At 31.7% G+C, this 19,872-nt stretch overlaps 1 protein-coding gene across 1 annotated transcript; it reads left to right on the forward strand.

The window, feature by feature from the left end:
• The first annotated feature begins 4,405 nt into the window (after positions 1-4,405).
• On the forward strand, positions 4,406-6,480 carry LOC7469140 (protein NODULATION SIGNALING PATHWAY 2). Its single transcript, XM_002306585.4, has one exon. The coding sequence runs from the start codon at positions 4,611-4,613 to the stop codon at positions 6,120-6,122; it is 1,512 nt and encodes a 503-aa protein (XP_002306621.3). The 5' UTR covers positions 4,406-4,610; the 3' UTR covers positions 6,123-6,480.
• The last annotated feature ends 13,392 nt before the right edge of the window (positions 6,481-19,872 follow it).

Consider the following 19,872-nt stretch of genomic DNA (forward strand, 5'->3'; position numbering starts at 1 on the left):
TTTCTCTTTGAAAATAAAGTGCCTCGTCATTCTACATTCACTATTGAAGGCTTTAGAAGTTGGAAGAGGGTTAGTGAAAGGGTTCGATGTGCACTTTTGTTGCATGTGGGAAGTTTTATTTCACCATATAATAATGCCTTGAAATTTGTTGGAGATTTAATGAAAGTAAGTACACATATTGATAAAGTATTGAATGCACAAATTGCTAAAAACATTTAGAAGAGTCGGTCACGACTTATGACCACAATCGAAAGTGTTTGATGGTTTAGCTTACAAGCATGTGCATTTAGAGGTCATGACGAATCTTCATCTTTTAGTACTCGAGGCAGTTTTATGAAGATGATAAGACTTATAGGGAGAATGAGTGTTAACATTGATGATATTGTCTTAGAAAAAGCTCTAAAAATTCAAAATATACCTTACCGACTACTCAAAAAGAAATTTTGTATATTCTCGTGAACAAAGTGAGGAAAAAAATCTGTGAAGAAGTTGGAGATGAAAAGTTTTGTATTTTGGTTGATGAAGTGAAAAATGCATCAAATAAAGAACAAATGACTATTGTTTTGAGATTTGTTGATATTTAGGGTTTTTTACGAGAGGGTTCTTTTTTTATTGTGCATGTTTCAGATACTACTTCTTCAACACTAAAAAAAAGAAATTTTTGATGTGCTCGTTAAATATAACTTGCATATCCTCAATATGCGAGGTCAATGGTATGATGGTGCTAGCAATATGTGTGGCAGATGAAATGGACTACAAGTTCTATTTCTTAAAGATTGTCCTTATACATATTATGTATATTGTTTTGCCCGCCGACTACAACTGACATTAGTTGCAACAACATAAAATGAGATTTCTATTTGGTTTTTGTTTTTCAAAAATAACAACCATTATCAATCTTTCTACAGGTCGTTCATATCAGCAACAAGGATTTGTGACAGTTTACCAACACTATCATTATGATATATTTAATTCAGCAATATATTTTTAGTTGGAAAAGCTAAATTCTAGATTCAATAATGAGACATTGAAACTCCTTATATTTAGCTCTGCTTTAGAACCTATAGATAACTTTATATCATTTAAAGTTTATACTATTTGCAAACTTGCTGAGAAATTTTATCCTGAAGATTTTAATGAATAAGAGATGTATTATTTGAGGTCTTGGCTACAACATTATCAGATTAATATGATTCATCGTGAGAGCTTTCAGAATATGTCTATCATTTCCAAATTATTTCAAGGATTACTTAAAACAAATAAGTCGTAGCACTATCATTTGATTGACAAGTTGATTTGTTTTGTTTTGACTTTACTTGTTTCTACTACTACAACTAAGTGAGCATTTTCAGTTATAAAAGCATGTTAAAATTATGCTTTGTAATAAAATAAAAGAGGAGTTCTTAGCAAATTCTATGATGATTTACATTGAACGAGAGCTTGTTGAAGATATCGATTCGAATTCGATTATAGATGAATTATATTCCACAAAACATCGAATGATGCAAATTTTAAAGGATTCAAATTCGATAATGTAGTTTATTTTTACTTTTTTTTCTAGTTTTATGTTGAATTTTATTTTTTTATATTTTCTGTTATGTATTTGAATTGAAAATTAATTATTATTAACTTGATAAATTTATGTATAGAGTTAATGATTGATATTGGAAAACAATTATGTGTATTTGCTTGGTAGACAAGATCGGAAAAATTCATCCGCCCTTGCTTGAGACCTTTTCTTTTTAAAGGAAAAAAGAAAAAAGAAACCAAATTAAACCGCCTTTGACTGGTCTTCGCGCAAGTGGCCGTCCGAACAGGGACCACAGCGCCCCCTGACCTACAATAGTGGGGATGCGTCCCTTTCGGCTCGTATCTTTATCATACTGTTCATTGCGTGCCGGCCGTTTGATTAATAAAAAACATTTGTGATTCGATCAAGAGACCAAATGCTGCCACGTCTTACGCCACACTTAGCTCATCCTTCACTGTATCGTATTTCCAATTTTTTTCATGGTTAGGTTTGGAGTTATTTTTCATCCTTTCCTCCTCTCTTAGAATTTCACTGTCTTTATCAATGGGTTGCCGAGCTGACTTTGACTGGATAATAATACTCCAACATCTTGGATGCCCGACTTTATCACTGCAATCCTAGCCATCCGATGGGTTTTCTATTCACAAATATCTTTCTCAATTTTTGAAACGAGCAAACTGAATAATTTTATTTTAAAAAAAATCACCATGATTGTTTAATATATACGTGATCGGCACTACTTGCTTTTTATTATCAATGAAGATTTTTGCATCATGACTTTGAACAAATAAAGAAATTAAAGCGTTGGCAGATGCAACTCGTGTTCCCAGCAGCTCCATTATTTTCCATTTCAATAAATATACAACTGATTGGAAAAAAAAAACATCAATAGTTATCATATTTCTTAAATAGGAAAGAAAAACACATGTCATGAGTTTCATTATTCACAAGTTGATTTTTTATTTATTAACGTGGGTGTCCGAGTCAGATTACGCGCACCTGAACTAATCATATCAGCCCTGAAGTTAACGACTATATAAACTTCTAGTAACCATCATATTAACAACCACATGACTCGAACCTGAGACTATAGAAAGAACAAACATCTTTGTCTCAAACTCTTACCACTAAGGCCACCTACTTGATGGTTACAAGTTGATTTTATACTTTGGATGAAATGTGCTGAAACAACATTATTCTTAAGGAAATATTTTTCACGAAGCTTTAACTAGTTACCAAGTTGCTTTTGTATTATCTGCATATCTTTTGCTCCTATATATCACCACAGAAATCACCACAACATTATTATTATTATTATTATTATTATTATTATTATTTGTTCTATTTTGGACCACACTCCACGCATTTATCATACCACCAAAAAATAACTTCTAAAGTGACTGAAAAGCATCCTCCTGAATTTTCCTATTGTCTCACTGAGCTTCTATCTCAAGTCCATCCGGCCTTCACAAATCTACTTGAACGAGTATAGTACGCTATTTATGTACTTGCTAAGCATATAAATACACTGGCAAGAATTCCACGTATGCTAAAATAGGATCCAGCACATTTGACCAATCCAACGGTGAAAACCAGCTAATCAATTCCATCATATCAGATTCGACTTGAAAGATTAGCCAGGTAGGGTAGGTGGAGCCGCCTGACAAACCTTGCATACAGAATACCAAACATTCTTACGGCAATGAAACCGAACTCGAGTGAGCAATGAAGATACCGGCCTGGTCCCGCCGGCAAATGATGACATGGCATCCATGCTGACGTGGTCACAAAAGAGTGCCTAGTCAAACTCAGAGTGGCTTTGGACATTTTTTGGGTAACTGAATCGTAACTGCCATTCTGATTTACGGGGCCTTGGTTATATATATGTGTTTATGCTTGCATGTGAGGTCAAGACTTCGATGATTTCTACCCTAAGAGTATACGGCTAAATCTCTGTCATTTATGTGGAGGCCGCTAACCTAACAGTGGAGATTTTGCTCCCACACTCCTCATCTTTTCCGTAATTAATATGCTTACATGATTTTCTTTGTTTTTCTCCCTGGCTTTCTGCAAATCCACTGCCTGCAACTTACTAAAATAACTATTATAAGACATCACTTGTTCCTGTGGGGCTATCGGCCCTGTGCCCTGGTATATGCTCGGTTAGTAAAAATTCATGGTAAATAAATTTTACCAAAAATATATTGTTTTGAATTATTTTAAAAATATCAAAATGTTAGTCGATTGAAGTTAACTCATCTTATCTATGATACAAATCTTGAATTAAATCAACTTAAAAATTAGATCGTAATTTTCATTCGTATCTGTTTTACTTGTTTAATTTGTCTCGAGTCGAGCAACTTGAAGTAAATTATATTTGAATAATAATAGAATTCAAAAATTAATCTAATCAGCCCTTGTTTAAAATATTAAGAAGATGCCAATAAGAAAGAAAATAAATTTGAAGCTCACTTATTAAGAATACCATGCATGAGGGTTCCTCTTATAAACATATATTTTAAAGGGATAATGTTATTATTAGGGATGTTAATTTTTTTTAATAAACTTTGCTTATTAAATTATGTAACATTTATCATAAGTAGAGAAATTAAAATTATAGAGCATGGATCATAGTTAATAAAATAATTATAATTTTAACATTGAGTATTAAGTCATGATTTTATATTTCGAGATGCAACTCATCAGAAGTACCCCCAAGTAAAAATTTAGCACTGTTGTTCGAATAATAATAAAAAAAAAAAAAAAAAACAATAGTGTGCCGTTAAGGATAATATTCGATACTGCAAGGGCATCAGTGTAAAGTTCCACATTCATTATTGAACAGCACTGCCTGATTAAGTCCCCTGAAAAGTGTATATAAAACCAAACAAGCATGGAATCAATAGCCCGAGCTTAGTCGATAATATCTTAATTAAAGCCTTGAAGACAATTGCTTTGCGTCCCTCACTGTCTCTTGTTTCAGCTCCTTCCTCTGTCCAAAACCCCAAGTTGATATATAGCTGATACACACAATTACTCATCGTAACACATTTGCTAGGTTTATTAGTTCAGCTGAACCATGGCCATGGCTATAGATGGAGCCAAATTTGAGCTCGACTTTTCCAGCTATAGCAGCACAACCACCACCACAACCCCCACCACTTCCACCGAAAATGACCATGGCTGCAATTGGAATGATTGGTCACCCTTGGTCGACTGGGAGGCCTTATCAGGTGCCCAAGATGACTTTCAAGATCTCATCGATTCCATGATGGATGATGGAGCGTTAATGAATCAAAGTATTCGCTTGACACCAGACACAAGCAACTCCATGTCCACAAGTGACACTATGCTTGTGGATGAAGAAACAAGCTGCAGCGACGATTTGAAGGGCTTGCGGCTAGTTCATCTATTGATGGCTGCGGCCGAGGCACTTACCGGTCTAAACAAGAACCGTGATCTGGCTCGGGTGATATTGGTTCGGCTCAAGGAGTTGGTTTCCCCAAATGATGGAACCAACATGGAAAGATTAGCTGCTTATTTCACTGACGCCTTGCAAGGCTTACTAGAAGGCAGTGGAAGTATTCACAGTAATAAACATCTTTCGGGAACCAACAATGGGCCTTACCATCATCACCATCGCGACGATCCTCAACATCATCATCATCAAAGTGATGTTCTTGCGGCCTTTCAGCTATTGCAAGACATGTCGCCTTATGTCAAGTTTGGGCATTTCACTGCCAATCAGGCTATTTTAGAAGCCGTAGCTGATGATAGAAGGATTCATATTGTGGACTACGATATCATGGAAGGGATCCAATGGGCTTCTCTGATGCAAGCTTTAGTTTCCAGGAAGGATGGCCCACCAACCCCACATCTTAGGATCACAGCTTTGTCAAGGGGTGGTAGTGGTAGGAGGTCTATTGGGACTGTCCAAGAAACGGGACGTCGTTTAGTGGCCTTTGCCGCATCAATTGGTCAACCCTTTTCTTTCCATCAGTGTAGGTTAGACTCTGATGATACATTTAGACCGTCTGCTTTGAAGCTGGTTCGTGGGGAGGCATTGGTTATGAATTGTATGTTACAGCTCCCTCATTTTAGTTACCGGGCACCCGATTCGGTTGCTTCGTTTTTATCCGGAGCCAAGACATTGAACCCGAGGTTGATAGCCATGGTGGAAGAGGAGGTGGGCCCCATTGGAGATGGAGGGTTTGTGAGCCGGTTCATGGACTCATTGCACCACTACTCTGCCCTTTATGATTCTCTGGAGGCGGGTTTCCCGATGCAGGGTCGGGCTCGCGCTCTAGTTGAGAGAGTGTTTTTGGGGCCACGAATTGCTGGGTCATTGGCTCGGATCTATTCGGCGCGTGGAGAAGACGGTTGCTCGTGGGGAGAAAGGTTGGCTGCGGTGGGGTTTCAGCCAATCAAAATAAGCTTTGCCAATCATTGCCAGGCGAAGCTTTTACTGGGGCTTTTCAATGATGGGTACAGGGTGGAGGAATTGGCTAGCAACAGGCTTGTCCTAGGTTGGAAATCTAGACGTTTACTATCCGCCTCTATTTGGACCTCTCCTTCTGACCCTGATTTGTAAATCGGTTGCTCCTCCCCTTTCACGCGCCCCCCCCCCCCCCCCCCCCCCCCAACCTCCAAGCTGTCATTTTTTGAACCTTCTCAGCCAAAATGAACGAGAATGTGCAGCGATGTGTACTGAGCATCAATTTGTTGACTTGGTTTTAGTTTTTTAGTTTAAGCGGCATGTAAGATAAAAATAAGAATAGCGACTGTATGTTTGAGAATTTTAAGATTTCTGTCCACTGTGCTTTTTTTTTTATATAAAAAAAAAAGAACTCAAAAATAAAAATCAATAGGTTTCGCTGTTGTCAAGTTCCGCGTTGATTTTGATTTAGAGTCTGTTTATTTGTTTTTGTAATAATAATTATTTTTTAAAATATTTTTTATTTATAAATATATTTAAATAATGTTTTTTAATTTTTAATTAATCCCCTTTAGTTAAAGAAATAAGAAAACAAAATGCGGTTTCTAAGCTGACACAGAGTATATTTGATATTTTTTTATATCAGTATATTAATATATATCATCTGAAAAAACTATAAAATATTAATTTTAAATAAAAAACAAAATAATTTTAAATTTATTTTAAAATATTTTCAAAATACAAAAACAATTGGATAGATGAGCATTTTTAATTTGTAATGTCACGAAGGGTACAGTGTTCCCTCCCCCAGAACAAAATGTAACGGAGAGAGGCAGATCCCACTCTTCCCATATGTAATCCTGCCTTAATCAAGGGCGGATATATCACAAGGCACCCTCAAGTCCCACTGCTGTTTTTCATCACAATAAAGCCAGTTAAGAAAAAACTAAAACTAATCAATGTTTTACTGTGCAAGTCCTCAATGTTTTTTTTTGTTATCTTTTCTTTTTTTTTCTGTTTTTATTTTTTTCTCTTTTTTTTTTGTCTTCTTCTTTTTGTTTTGTTTTTGTTTTTATTTTTTTCCCATTTTTTTCTATTTTTATTTTTTATTTTTTTTTGTTTTTATTTTTTTTTTGGTTTTCTATTGTCTTTATGGTTTTTTTTTTTGCTTTTTTCTTTGTGTATTTTTCTTTTAATAAATTTTTTTTGTTTAATTTAGTTTGTTAATGTTAATTTTTTTATTTAGTTATCAAATTTTCATAACACGGATCCCGGCTTTGACGGGTTAACCTGATTTGACGAGTTAACCTAAATTTTTTTTTTCTTTTTAATTAATTGTAACATATACTAAAACGGATCAGTGTTTTACTGTGGACTGCACAGTGCAGTCCACAGTAAAACACTGATCCGTTTTTGGTTTTTTTTTTTAAGTTGTCTTATTTTTTTAGCTGTTTTTTATGTCTTTCGGGATTTTGTTTTGCTTCTTTCTTTATTTTTTTTCTTCTAACAAAAGTTTTTTGTTTAATTTGGTTTATTAATGTTAAATTTTTTTTATTTAGTTATCAGACTTTCATGACACGTTTTCCGGATTTAACGGGTTAACCTGATTTGACAAGTTAACCCAGAAATATATATTTTTTTCTTTTTTTCTTTTTTTCATTTTAATTAATTTTTTTCATTTAGTTTAGTTTGTTAATGTTAAATTTCTTTTTATTTAGTTATCAGACTTTCATGACACATATCTCGAGTTTCACGGGTTAACTTGGTTTCACGGGTGAACCCGGTTAATTCTGGGTTGACCCGTCAATTTTTTTTTTGTTTTTTATTTTCATAATTTTTTTTTGATTAATTTAGTTTGTTAATGTTAAATTTTTTTTATTTAGTTATCAGACTTTCATGACACAGATCCTAGGTTTAACGGGTTAATATGGTTTGACAAGTTAACCCGGATTTTTTTTAATTTTTTTTGATTAATTTTTTTCGTTTAGTTTAGTTTGTTAATGTTTATTTTTTTATTTAGTTACCAGACATTCATGACACGGATCCCGGGTTTAACAGGTTAACCTGGTTTGACGAGTTAACCTGAAATTTTTTTTTTTTGCTTTTTTTTTTTCTTTTTAATTATTTTTTTCGTTTAGTTTAGTTTGTTAATGTTAAATTTCTTTCTATTTAGTTTTTTTTTTCTTCTTAGAGGTTTTTTTTCTTTTATTTTTTCTTTTTAATTAATTTTATTTAATTAATTTAGTTTATTAATATTAAATTTTTTTCTAAGTAGTTCTCGGCTGATGCCTTTAGTTTTTTTTTTTTAATGCATTTGATTGTGGACTGCACAGTGCAGTCCACAGTGAAAAGGCTCATCCTTTTGTTTTTTTCTTTTTAATTAATTTTTTTTGTTTAATTTAAATTGTTAATGTTAATTTTTTTTCTATTTAGTTATCAAACTTTCATGACACGGATTCCGGGTTTGACAGGTTAACCTGGTTTGACGAGTTAGCCCAGTTAATTCTGGGTTAACCCATTAGTTTGTTTTTTTTCCTTTTTAATTATCAAACTTTTACGATGCGAATTCAAGGTATGACGGGTTAACCTGGTTTGAAGGGTTAACCCAGTTAATTCATATTTTTTTTTCGTTTTCTTCATTAGTTTTTATTTTCCTGTTGGTTTTTTCTTTTTTTTTCTTTTTAACTAATCTATTTAATTATCACACATTTATGACATTACCTTGCAGCTAGACCCACGTCCAATGCTATTGGGTCTGGTATTGCAGTCAAACCCACTTAAATTTAGGCCATACAAGTTTAATGTTATTATTAATATTATAAATATTACTCTTGGATTAGGCGTTGCAACTAAACCTAAGACTCTTGGGTATAACTTTGCAAAAAAACCTAATACTTTTAGATCTTAGCTTTTTATGAAATGCAAAAAATAATTGACCCGCGGCATCGCGCGGGGTATGTAACTAGTTAACAATATCTAAATGGTGTAGGGGAATCACTATTCCCCCACACCTAAATCACTCACTATTCCCCTACATCATTCACAGTATTTTTTTTTCTTTTTTTTCTTGCATTTTTTCCCCAACTTTCCCTTTTTTTTTTCTTTTTTTTCCAAAATTACTTTCCTTTTTTTTTTTCCAACTTTGCTTTTTTTTTTTCATTTAATTTTTTTTAAAATTATCTTTATTGATTTTATTTTTTAAATATTGAGCTGGTTAAAAATTCTGCTTTGTAATTTTTTTTCCTTTACAATATTGTGAATTGCTACAGTGTTTTTCCACGTAGTTTTTCTTTTTTATTTTTTTATTTTTCAAAATTATATTTGTCGATTTTTTTTTTATATTGAGCTGATTGAGAATTTAATTTTGTAATTTCTTTCTTTAAAACATTGTTAATTGCTACAGTGTTTCTCCGCATTGTTTTTTTTTTATGATTTTCTCCGAAATTATCTTCTTTTTTTTATAATATTGAACTGGTTAAAAATTACAGTTACAATATGTGAGGAAAGCATTGTAACTTTCCTTGCAAATTACTATGGATTACTACAATATTTTTTCTCATATAATTTTTTTTCTGTTTTGTTATATTTTTCTCTAAAATTGTCTTTGTCAATTTTATTTTTTAAATATTAAGCTGGTTAAGAATTGCAATTACAAGTAAATACAAGTTTTTCCTTACAAAACACTATGGATTGATACAGTTTTTCCTCACATGATTTTTTTTCCAGTTTCTTTTGTGTTTTCTTTTTTTTTTGTAATATTTTTTTCCAAAATTATCTTTAATCGATTTTATTTTTTTAATATTGAGTTGGTTAGAATTTAACTTTGTAATAAAACTTAATCATGTGGGGAAAATACTATAGCTTTCCTCACAAAACATTGTTGAAAATTACAATTACAAGTCATTACAAATAAGGTTAAATCATGTGGGGAAGCACTGTAGCTTTCATCACAAAACACTATGAATTGCTACAGTGTTTCCAACATGATTCCCCCCCTCTTTTTTTGTGTTTTTTTTTAATATTTTTTCCTAAATTGTCTCTGTCGATTTGATTTTTTTAATATTGAGTTGATTAAGAATTTAGTTTTATAATTTTTTTTCTTTAAAACACTATGAATTATTGCAGTGTTTTCCCATATGATTTTTATTTTATTTTTTCCAAAATTATCTAAGTTGGTTAAGAATTATAATTATAATAAAGCTAAATCATATAGGGAAAGCGTTGTAGTTTTCTTACAAAACACTATGGATTGCTACAATATTTTTCTAAATGGTTTTTTATTTTATTTTATTTGGGAAAACACTGTAGTTTTCCTCACAAAACATTGTCAATTGCTACAACGTTTTTCTTCATGGGTTTTTTTCATTCCAAAATTATCTTTGTTGGTTTTTTTTTAATATTTAGTTGGTAGAGAATTTAGCTTTGTAATTTTTTTTGCTTTTTATTAACAGAAAAGCTAAATCATGTGGTGAAAGCACTGTATCTTTCTTTCCAAAATACTATGAATTGCTACAAATTATTTTGTTTAATCTCTAAGTTTTGATCACCAACACAACTTTTTTTTCCGTTATGAAATATTAGCTCCATCATACCTTTAGTTTCTATTACTTATTTAGTATTGGTTTATAATTATAACACTATTAAATATATTTGTTTTATAAACTCACAAAAAGCACGGGGGAATATATCTCGAATTAGACTATTACCGATCAGCATAGTGGCATGCTTACTCCTTGTCTTTCGGACCAAAATTCTTAAGCAATTTGGGGACGTCATGCAAGAAAGTTCCGACAATTTTCTATTATCAGCAATTAGGGCATTCCCACTTGCTTCACATAATACAAAACCTCAACAACCATGTATTAATTACCTCGTATATTCCTTGGTTATGCGATTATATTGCCAGCTCCCTGTCCTGTATGATCTTCCCCTGCGCATCACCTTTTCTGTTCAAACTATATATAAAAGACGAGCAATAATTTGATCGTGAGCTTTTGAAACCTTGGTTGTACCGTGTTTTTTTAAAAGTTAATTTTATTATATTAAAAATTAATTTTTTTATGTTTTAAATTGTTTTAATGTATTGATCTAAAAAAATTAAAAAAATATTATTTTAATATATTTTAATACAAAAAATATTTTAAAAAATAACTGTATTTATAATTTCACTCCCAAACAGTCGTAGGGACATTATTCAGTCAAGTATTAAACTATCGGTGTTCATGTTACACGTCATCATAAGAAGGAAGCCTGCACAACTCGACTTCTACACAGTAATTAATCAGCAATATATTAATGTTCAATACACATGACAAGATTCTTCCTCTGAGCCATTTTATTAATTTCAATTATATGATTGCGCTTTTATATCAGTTATTTTACCTCTAAATACTTCCCCACTGGAATAATACCGCCTCTTACTCTTACTAAACATGCTTAAACTCCTAGATATTTCACTATAGCCCCACATATCAATTTTCTTTCTTTTTCCCGTCCTCAATTTTTATTTTATTTTATTTTTGCAACCTTCAATGATCAATTTGTCAATTTTTTTAAGGATAGAAAATTTTAAAAGATAAGAGACCAAAGTGTAAACCAAGAAAAAAAATATAGCTAATATAAGCTTCTTGAAAAAAGTTCATTTTAATCCTGAAGTTTATTTTTTATAATGTTTCAGCTCGAGTTGGAGAAAAGAAAGAGAAAATTGTTTGAAAACAGTAAAAAAAGAAAAATCAACGGTTTAACCATTTTTCAATTAAAAAATTCATTATTTTTTGTATCAATATGTTTCATTTAAAAAATAAAGTTTTATAATGGTGATTTTTTTCCTCTTCACGTGCCTCAAAGAGTTGATTTTGGCTCGAAAAGCTTTTTTTAATTCATGTTGAATTTCATCAATCCAACCTTTTTTTGAGTTTTTTTTAGGGTTATTATATAATTTAGAAAAAATTTTATGTGTTGTTTAAGTGTTTCATAGTCAAAAATTGAATTTTATATCCAAAAATTATCCCTCCCAGTTTTCTGTCAGAATGAGACATGTCAACTATTTTTTTTTTTTATTAATTCATGTTGAATTTCATCTTTCCAACCTTTTTTTGAGTTTTTTTTAGGGTTATTATATAGTTTAGAAAAAGTTTTATGTGTTGTTTAAGTTTTTCATAGTCAAAAATTGAATTTTATATCAAAAAATTATCCCTCCCAGTTTTCTGTCAGATTGAGACATGTCAACTATTTTTTTTTTTTTTTTTACAAAAGCAAATGTTTTTGTTTAAAATTAAGTTGGGCGACATTGAAAACCCATTGGTTAATGCATTGGATTTAAAATTTGTTGACCTTCCTCTGAAGGTTCGAATCAAGCTAACAACGTTTGCACTTTTAGGTTCATTACATGTTTATTCCCTTTTGTAGCTATGATATGACATGAAATGTCTGTCCAGTCCACTACAATATAAAACACGTAACTAATTTATCACACACAGCATAACTTCGTAGACAAGACCCAAAACAAATGTTTTAAATTAAATAGAGAAAGACTAGATTATTTTCCATTTTTTTTTTTTTAGTTTAACGTGGGTGTCCGGGCTAGCTTGCGCGCACCTCGACTAATCCCACCGGCCCTGAAGTGAACGACCATGTAAGCCTCCAGTGGCCATCATATGAGCAACCACAGGGCTTGAACCTGAGACCACAGAGGGAGCAAATCTCTTGGTCCCAAACTCTTATCACTGCATCACCATCTAGATGGTTACACAAGTGATATGTTCTAAGCATCCTTAATGCGAGTTCAAGGACAGTACTAATAATTTATACATTAATTGTTCTTGTTAGAGAAACTAAAACATGAATAAAAAAAATATCTTATTCAGATTATAGATTGTGATTTTGTGCATGGACAAGATTTTTTTTTTAGTTTTTTTTATTATCTTTTAACGTTAGGTTTTTCTTGAATTTTTTATTTTTATTTTATCATTTAATATTTAATTAATTTTAAATTGATTCTCATAATTTATTTCAAATTATTTTTTATAGAGTTATTTCAATTTTAAACAATCATCGTAAGATTAACAGGTTAATCTAATTAATTTAAATTAATTTAATATGTTATTATTTTAATATTTTTTTATAAAAAAATATCATCTTAAAATTTTATTAATATTTTGATTTAGGCATAATAACCCACGCATCTATGCTTTTTATTATCTAGGTTTTATTGTTCTTTGATTATTTTTTTTTTGATAAAAAAATATTTTGATTTAATTGTAGCGCTAGACAGTAACCTGGTTTGGTTTTCTTCTGATACCGTCTTGTTGCCTTTACAAGGCAAAAGAGTGGCACCATCAGGCCCAAGTTCACTGAAATAAACTCTCTTTTTCCCTGTAAGGGACTCAAAATATCATCAATGAAGACCCGCTATTCTGAAACGATGCCGGCCTTTTCATGGAAGCCCACACCATTCTTAGGTGGGCTAGACCCAGATTAGTTGGGCTTTAGGCCATACTATCGAGTTCCTAAACTTCCGGGCTCCAGACAAATTTAGATTCACTCAGATTTTTTGTTCTTCCACGAAGCTGTTTATTGAAGTAATATTTTCAAAAAAAAAAAAAAAAAAGGTTTGTCCGCTTATATTAAATTGAGTGATGATAGGCAGAACGAAAAGAATGGTCAAATATTTTCAAATAATCACATCTATACCATTGTTTTTTAATGATATTATACATAAATAGTTATATTTATCATTATCATTTCTTTATTGATTATATATATACAAAATATACGTGTAAGTTTATACAGGATGCTGTATATTTAGATTATTAAAAGGAAAATATTAATATTGAGAATTTTAAGATATTCTCAATTATCTTTATAAGTAATACAATGTGGATGGATAAAAATGTTTTCTTTTTTATGTAGAAATCTTTTGGAAAAATAAATATTTTACTTAATTATTTTTATTTTTTCTTTTTAGTTTTTCTTTTTTCTATATTTGTTTTTCTTTTCAGTATTATTCTAGTTTTTGTATTTGAATGGAAGAGTTTTTCTATTTTTATTTATTTATTTAATATTATTAAGGTTTTTCACTTTTACTATACAAATGGATGTAATATCCTTTTGATAATTTTTTAACTTGTAAGAAACCTCATGGTTGCTATTCATAGGCTTTTTCTACAAAAACAAGTTCTATATTGGAATAAAAAACCTTATGATACTCAAGTTGAAAAAATATGCGAAGAGTGTAGTATGTGAAGAGAGATTATATTTGTAGCTTGTGCATGGTGTTTAAGACTTGGAACATAGAACTTGTACGGTCTAGACCTAGCTTTCTTTCACGGTGACTAGGTATACTTATATACTCAGTTCTTGGAATTATCTCATGCATATTTTTGAAACTCGGTCCGGCCCGGCGGGTCGATCCGAAACTGGAACCGGGCCGGATTGAAGAAAAAATAGAAAAAATTATGACCCGGTGTGACCCGGCCGACCTGGTAGATTGACCCGACGACCTGGAAAAACCAGGACAAAAACTCGGTTGCAGCCCGTTGACTTTTGTTTTTTTTATGAAAATGACGTCGTTTTGAATTTTTTTTAAAATAGGGATTGACCCGACCGACCCGATGACCCGGTCAAAACCCAATGACCTGGTCAAAACCCGGAATCCAGGCCTGGAACCGGGTCGGGTTTAAAAACTATAATCTTATGAAGAAGGAAAATATTTTTCTTAAAAACTAAGTCATTAAATGTTGTATCATGCTCGTTATTGGTTGCTAAATGTATATGTTAGTAGTAATAATTTTTTTGAAAGTTTTTATTGGTTGGTTATTGTGTTACATGTGATATTGATAAAGATATTGGTTAATGACAGAAGAAATAACATTGGTGTAGAAAAGTATCTTCATAAAAAAAAAATCATGTGATTAAAAAAATATATTCACCTGAAAAGTTTGTGTATGACTCTGGAAATTAAACAAAATGCACCGAGGTGTGTGCATGACATGGCTCGGTAATGAAGTAAAGAAAAGGAGAGGGGGGGGGGAGAGGGGGTTAGGCCGTTTGATCTATATAAAAAAAGAAGGTTGACTTAATATCTAGAAATGCATGGGAGGTGAATTGTTTTTCATGGGACATGTAATTTTTTTCCATTTAAACTGGCCATTGTCGAGCCATTTGGGTCAAATCAAAATAACTATATTTTTTAAAAAATAATTCTATGCACCGTCAGCTCCCAAGTCTTTTAATTTCATAGGGCAATTTCAAATACTTATATACTTAAAGAGTATTTTCACTAAAGGTACATAAATATGGAGACATTTGTGTAAGCAAACATTGCATGGAGATTTTTATAATCATTGTTTTAAAGATGTGAAAATCTTCATAGAGACATGGATGGAGTTTTCCCTAGGTAACTTGGAGATGTTCACGGAGGCTTTTGTTAGAGTTGTAATAATCCAATTCTAGTTCCCTAAAAAATTTCTTTTTATTTTATTTGTTTTTAATTTTTATTAAAAATAAAAAGAACCCAAAAAATTAAGAAAAATTCAAAATTAAAAATATTTTTTCTCAGTTCAATCGCCATGTTTCCATCAAAACTAGGTCCATCAAGTCAATACAGGTCAAACCATGTCACTAGGTTAAAACATGAGTTTTAAGTCGTTTCGGGCCAAAGTCATCATTTTCGGTCAAAACCAGGTCAACACAGATCAAACAATGTCGACTAGGGTAAAAAAATGAATTTCAGGTCATTTCAGGTGAAAAACGAGTCCTCCATATCAATACGGGTCAAAATGAGTTTAAGCCCATTTTGGGTTAAAACCATCATTTTAGGTCAAAATCGGGTCCATCGGGTTAATACTGATCGAAAAATATTTTTCGGTGTTTGAAGTTAATTTTTTGGTAATCAAAATTAATTTTTAGCAGTTGAAATGAGCTTTTTCTAATATTGATTTGAGTTTTTCATTTTACCCCTAGATACATATTTATTATTATATATTCTAAAAAAAAATTTAATAATGCAGAATTTTTATTTTTCAATGGAATAGTTGATGCAAGTGAAATTTTTCTTTAAGATGCTTAGTGTTTCTTGTTGTGTCTCTACTCACTTGACATAAATATCATGTCTCCTGGGCACACTAGCTATAAAAGCCGGTGTAAAGTTTGGAAAAAAAAAGAGAGAGAAGTACTGTAATATGAATATTAAGAAGGGCAAGATAATATTCATTTCTTTTTTAGTTTTTCTTCACCCTAGTAATTTATTGATTAAAATAAAACAATATAAAAAATATGACAATCGATAAATGTAATAGTAATTAGATTTGAACCCTTGATTGGATCTCGTCTAATAGGGTTTACCATACTAAATTAAAAATCAAATCCTTCTCATCCCTTAAAAAATCTGTACTTTGATCCTATATTGTACCGTTACCTGTGCACCAAGTATCTAGTGCACTTTATCACAACGAAGGAAATATTTGTCAATTACTGTTGATCAAGTTTCAGAACAAGCCAACCACAACCGTGGGATCAATCCAAAACTAATCAAGTGATCCATAAGCTCTAGGGGCACTAGATTACCATGCTCGCGTCCATACCATACATTTTTTAGAGACTCTCTCTTCCTTGTCAACAATTCTCTCTCGTCAGATCTCCCAACTCTGACCACATCTCACGGAGAAACCACCAAATAAAGATTCCTTTATTCATCGCGAGCAAACCCCAGGTGGTGTTAATTGTCGTTGATTTCGTATCTCGTTGAAAAAAAGGCCGCTACATCTTTGACCAACCGAAGCTTCAAGCCAATGATTCTATCTCCTCGGCCATCAACGAGATCTACTAGATTTTGCCCTTGTTTTCCCGAATTATCATTGGAAAATTTCAGTCCTCTCCAACAGTGGCTGCGCGTGGGCTACACGCCACTAGAGCTAGTTTTAATTTCTTTTACAAGTATTTGTATTTTATTTGTGTGTTTTGTAAAATACCCTAAATAATAAAAATGACAACACAAGTCCAACACCTAAATTTTCCCGTCGTCACTCGTGGGTCCAACACCCAATATTTCACCACCCATATAGGTCCCACACCCGTTCCAAAAATCGAAAATAAAAATATATTTTTTCTACAAAAATAATAATATTTTGTTTTTTTATAGGCCATTATAGTTTTAACGATTTAACTCATCGACATGACTTAATCGATAATAAGTAACAGATTGTGATTATGAGTGATCAAATGGTTCAACTTACTGACATAACTTGATTGACAAAAAGTCACAGGTAATGATTAGAAGTAACCAAATTGGTTAGCTTACTAACATGATTTGATCAAGAGCAACAAAAAAATGTCAAATCATTAGTATAATTCACAACATAGAATGGATAGTTTCACATTTAGCCTAAAGTTTTTTTTTTTCACATTTTACATGTGTTTCACCTTGTAAATAAATCACTGATCAAGCACAATAAACTTTTAGCAATGAAAGACAATCGATAATGTAACTTACCTTAGTTAAGATGCCTTAGGGTGATGGTATCTTAATTTTAGTATAACTAGTCCTTTACCTTGAAACCTTTGGAAACTAGTTAAGGTTTCTAATGATCATAATATTAGGTGATGACTCTGTAAACAAGACATTTCCCCTCAAATAACAAAACACTAGAAACCTTGTTTCAATATATTTTTCTATAGAAGTCGTTGCGGTGTCCACCAAGGCACGATGGAATGGCGACTCCACTGGGAAAATTTTGGACTAAGCTTTGTTGTATGTCTTTTAATTGCTATTGTGTTTGTTATGCTTGCTTATTTATTTTCATGCCTTTACTGCTTTTGCATCACTTTTTGAAACACATACTTTAAACTTTAGGATAGGTTGGGAAGTAGCAGTATCCCAATGACTTTTTAGCATGGGTAAGACTTCTGAAACCATCCAACTTTTTTTTATTGTCCATTTGAGTATGTTTAGTATGCCGACGTGACACGATCTTGGCCTATGTTATTCGTACCTAATAGGTCTCATATCAACTTTTAGGGGATGATCACTGAGCAAACGAAAGGCTTTTTTAAAACCAATTTAGATAGAAAACCTACCTATGTACTCATAATGGCTAAAACTTTCCCTTAGGATGTATCCTGTAATATCATTAATATGGGTGATAAGATGGTTGTCACACAAAAGATTACACTTGTTCAATTTCAATAAGAGTTTGAGTCATTATAGTTGGCTGAGAGGGATTGCTCGAGACTGAATGCTAGTGAGTTGCCTCATATAAAATGTTTGAATGGCCTTATAAATGAAACCAATAAATTCACGTAACTATAGGATGAGATGAGTATACAATATTAGGTGGATTTTACAAACAACGGGTAGGTCACCCATGAGAATTAGACCTACTTGAAAAATCTTTAAATGAATCGAAAGCCATCTAGATAGGGATAATGAATCTATTAATGCCACGAGGCCTTCAAAAACCCAACTTGAACAGCAGTGTTAACCATGAATGTTTCAAGAGGTGAGAAACTTCTTGAAAAAACTTTGTAAAGAATCGTTAAGATTGTACAATTCTCTGATTGAGGCAAATTATTGAGATGATACAATCTTGTCTTGATCCAAGTAGATACGTGAATCAATTTCTACCTCACTTTCTAACAAAAAGATCCCTTTATGAACCCTAGTCTTTCTAATGAAAAAGAATCGTTGAGATGATATGATTCTTTTCTCATTTCTTTTCTGATCGAGGTAAATTGCTGAGGTGACACGATTTTGTCTCAATCTAAGTAGATTTGTGAATTGATTCTACTCACTTTTTGACAAAAGGATCCCTTTGTGGATCGTAGTCTTTCTAATGAAAAAGAATCATTGAGATGATACTATTCTTTTCTCATTCTCTTTTGATCAAGAAAATCATTAAGATAATACGATTTTGTCTCGATTCAGGTAAATCTATGAATCGATAGTACATTATTTTTCAAGAATATGAATCTTTTCATTTCAAGAGATCTCCATCATTTTCCTTTATTTACACATTTACTATGTAAAGCCTTTTTCAAACTTTGTGTCGTAAGTATTGTAAAGAGAGTCCCCCAAAATTTCCTCATGTTTTATTTGTTTTCTATTTTTATTAAAAAAAGATAAAATCCAAAAAAAATTAAGAAAAGTTCAAAATTCAAAATATTTCTTTTCTCAGGTCAACTGCCATATTTCCATCAAAATCGGGTCCACCATGTCAATACAAGTTAAACCATCGACTGGAGTAAGAAATGAGTTTCAAACCATTTCAAGTCAAAACCATCATTTTTGGTCAAAATCAAGTCCACCAGTCAATACAAATCAAACCGTGTCGACCAACATAAAAACTAGGTTTCAGGTCTTTTCAGGTCAAAACCGTTATTTTTTGTTAAAACTAGGTCCATCGGATCAATATAGGTCAAACCATATCGATCAAGGTAAAAATGAGTTTCAGGCCATTTTGGGTCAAAGCCATCATTTTTGGTCAAAATCGGGTCCACCTAGTTGATACTGGTTGAAAGATATTTTTCAGTGTTTGAAATTATTTTTTTAGTAATCAAATTTAATTCTTAGCAGTTGAAACAAACCTTTTCTAATATTGATTTGAGGTTTTAGTTTTGCCCATATATATATATATATATATATATATATAATAAAATAAAAATTAATAATGCATAAGTTTTTTTTTCAACGGAGCAATTGATGCAGGTGAAAATTTTCTTTAAGATACTCCGTGTCTCTTGCTCATTGGCATATGAATTGGCTATAAAAAAAAACTAATGCAAAGTTAAAAAAAAAGGAATTTAATACGATTAGTTTTTCTTCATCCTAGTAGGATATTGATTTTTAAAAAAAATTAAAAATATAAAAAATATGCCAACGGTAGATGTAATAATAATTAGATTTGAATCC

The sequence above is a fragment of the Populus trichocarpa genome, chromosome 5, assembly GCF_000002775.5.
Source record: "Populus trichocarpa isolate Nisqually-1 chromosome 5, P.trichocarpa_v4.1, whole genome shotgun sequence".
Taxonomy (NCBI): Eukaryota; Viridiplantae; Streptophyta; class Magnoliopsida; order Malpighiales; family Salicaceae; genus Populus; species Populus trichocarpa.